Raw genomic sequence first — 2410 nt, 5'->3', positions numbered from 1 at the left:
CCAAGCGAAGTGGCCCCTTATTAAATGCAATTCGCTCTTTTGGTACTAGTGCTCCATTCACCAGGTCGATGCTTTCTATGCACTGATAAAATCGATGCTGTTTGCTCAAATCACACTATAATAGCGAGTCCAATGAAAATTCTCACGTCGTCCTTCTCGTCTCATCAATTCAGTGCATGTGTTCAAATAAAAGCCACTACTGTAAACACATGGTCAAGGATTTGCCTAGCAGGAATGCACCGCGTTTTTGCATGTGTGTACCTTGTAGGATTTGCAAACAATCAGGTTTTAGCATACAAACATGTATGTAGTATTAGACAAGAAGATCGTTATATCCGGAAGTATATCAAATTTCCGAGGCGGCGAAACGGCTGCACATTCGGAGTCCGAAATTCGGCACCGGATATGCAAATCATCCCAAGGTATCCATCCAGTTGTTCCGCCAATGTAGAATACGAATAGAGATCTATAATGTTACAGTATCAAATACTAAATGTACTTATTAATAAAAGTACTAAAACTAAATATTCTCAGCATTTTTTCAATGGAATACCGAAAGTAAAAGTAAAGTACTGTACTTGTATTGTGGAAGGAATCGCGTAATCTTCGCGTACTATGTGTTGTGTGTTCGCGAAGATCACCACAAAAGCTTTGCACAATCTAAGGCTTTGCCCTCGAAATCGATTGGTTGTACAGAATTCTTCCCACTTTCGAAAAGTATGCGTTGGTATCATGTGCTTCTTATTCTGGTATCTTCTTTTCAAACCATCAGCAACGCTTTCTCAACGTCCCCGATTACGACAGTGGCTTCACCTGCTCACTCGATATCTACCAGTTTTGCCGTTACTGAGACTGCCAGGAGGAGATTATTAAGAGTGGTAAACCGAGCTAACGCGGAGAGCAACTCGTTTAAGGACGTTGGTTACGGCGAAAACACGGGCGATGTTAGTGGCTATTCTGGATACGATAAGTCGAGCATTAAAGATCTTGAAGAGAGGGTCACTGGTACAGAAGCGTTTCAAAAACTCAAGTCTTCCAAGACATTCAAGTCGTTCTCGCAGGGTGTGACGAAAGCCACCAACACGTTTAGCGTCAAGATCTCGCCGGCGTTGCCCATGAAGGCAAAGCTGCAAGTATGGTCCAACAACGGGAAATCGGTCTCGTTCGTCCGGAAAGAGCTAGGGATGGACAAACTGGACGACGCACTATTAAAACAAGCCAAGAATTTCCAGTTCTACGACGACTACGTGACCTCTCAACTTCCCATTTGGGCTAAAAATGAGCTCACTCTCGACGATATTGTCTCTCAGTTGGGACTTCGAGGATTGTCGGGATCTGACCTTACGTCCAATCCGAATTTCAAGTACTATGACCAATACTTAGAACATCAAGCGTTGGTGTGGGCTACGAAGGATCTTGATTTAGATGATGTCTTGGTACGATTAGACCTGAATATCCTGCCAGCAGCAGAACGTTTAGGGGCTGTGAACTTCAAGTTCTACGAAGAGTTCGTTGCTGGTTTAATGAGGTCGTGGATGGAGAAAGGTACGCCTTTGGACGACGTTATGGCCAAATTAAAGCTGGACAAGCTGACAGGAGAAGAGCTTTTGAAGCATCCGAACTACAGGTACTACAAAAACCATGTGAAAAACTATTTGAGAGTCTGGGCGTTCAACGGGGAGTCTTTGGATGATGTTGCGGTGTGGCTGGGGCTGGAAAATATGCAAGGCAAATTGCTTGAATCTCAGCCGAACTATGCATTTTTGAAAAAGTATTGGGACAAGTCGACCAAGTACGAAGAGCAAGAAATGTTAAAACGGCGCATTACGTCGTTCCAAGTGTGGGACGATCTTCAGGTATTCCGAGTCAAGCAGAGTCGACGAAAAAATTCTGAGACCTACAAGGCATACAAGCACTATGTTAACCTGATTGATGACTACATCATCCGTCTGAAAGATAGAGGTTTCACTGAAGACGAACTTCCAAGAATGACAAGTAAGAACGCCGCACCAGACGAGATGATGGAGAAGACATATATTTGGACCCAAATGCGAAGACCGGAGTGGTATGTCAAGTTTTCGTTAGGGCTGGATGGTTTGGGGGAGAATGCACTGAAAGAAGCTGCAAACTTTCAGTACTACGAGTATTATCTACGCGCAATGAAAGCAGTCAACCCCACTGTGCAATAATGTCTAGGATGAGATAAAACAGCAACAAATATACAGTCTGACGTTTTACTGCTTAACATCATTAATAAAAGGTGAACGATAAATTGCATATTAATTGAAACTAGGGCTTTGTTGATATAGGAAGGTCGCGAGCGACGAAATATAATGAATTATGGCAACAACAAGCGAGCACCAGTATCTCGCTACCGGGATGCTATGCTTGCGACAACCTTTCAATAAAG

The 2410-nt window shown here is 43.3% G+C and overlaps 1 protein-coding gene across 1 annotated transcript; it reads left to right on the top strand.

Moving 5' to 3' along the window:
- Window positions 1–719: 719 nt before the first annotated feature.
- PPTG_19479 (hypothetical protein) lies at window positions 720–2189 on the top strand (the record flags this gene model as incomplete). Its single annotated transcript, XM_008917927.1, has 1 exon — window positions 720–2189. The coding sequence occupies one exon, from the start codon at window positions 720–722 to the stop codon at window positions 2187–2189; it is 1470 nt and encodes a 489-aa protein (XP_008916175.1).
- Between the last annotated feature and the right edge of the window lie 221 nt (window positions 2190–2410).

This window comes from Phytophthora parasitica, assembly GCF_000247585.1.
Source record: "Phytophthora parasitica INRA-310 unplaced genomic scaffold supercont2.124, whole genome shotgun sequence".
Taxonomy (NCBI): domain Eukaryota; phylum Oomycota; class Peronosporomycetes; order Peronosporales; family Peronosporaceae; genus Phytophthora; species Phytophthora nicotianae.
The sequence above is the reverse complement of the archived record's forward strand: the minus strand, read 5'-3'. Positions and strand labels throughout refer to the sequence as shown.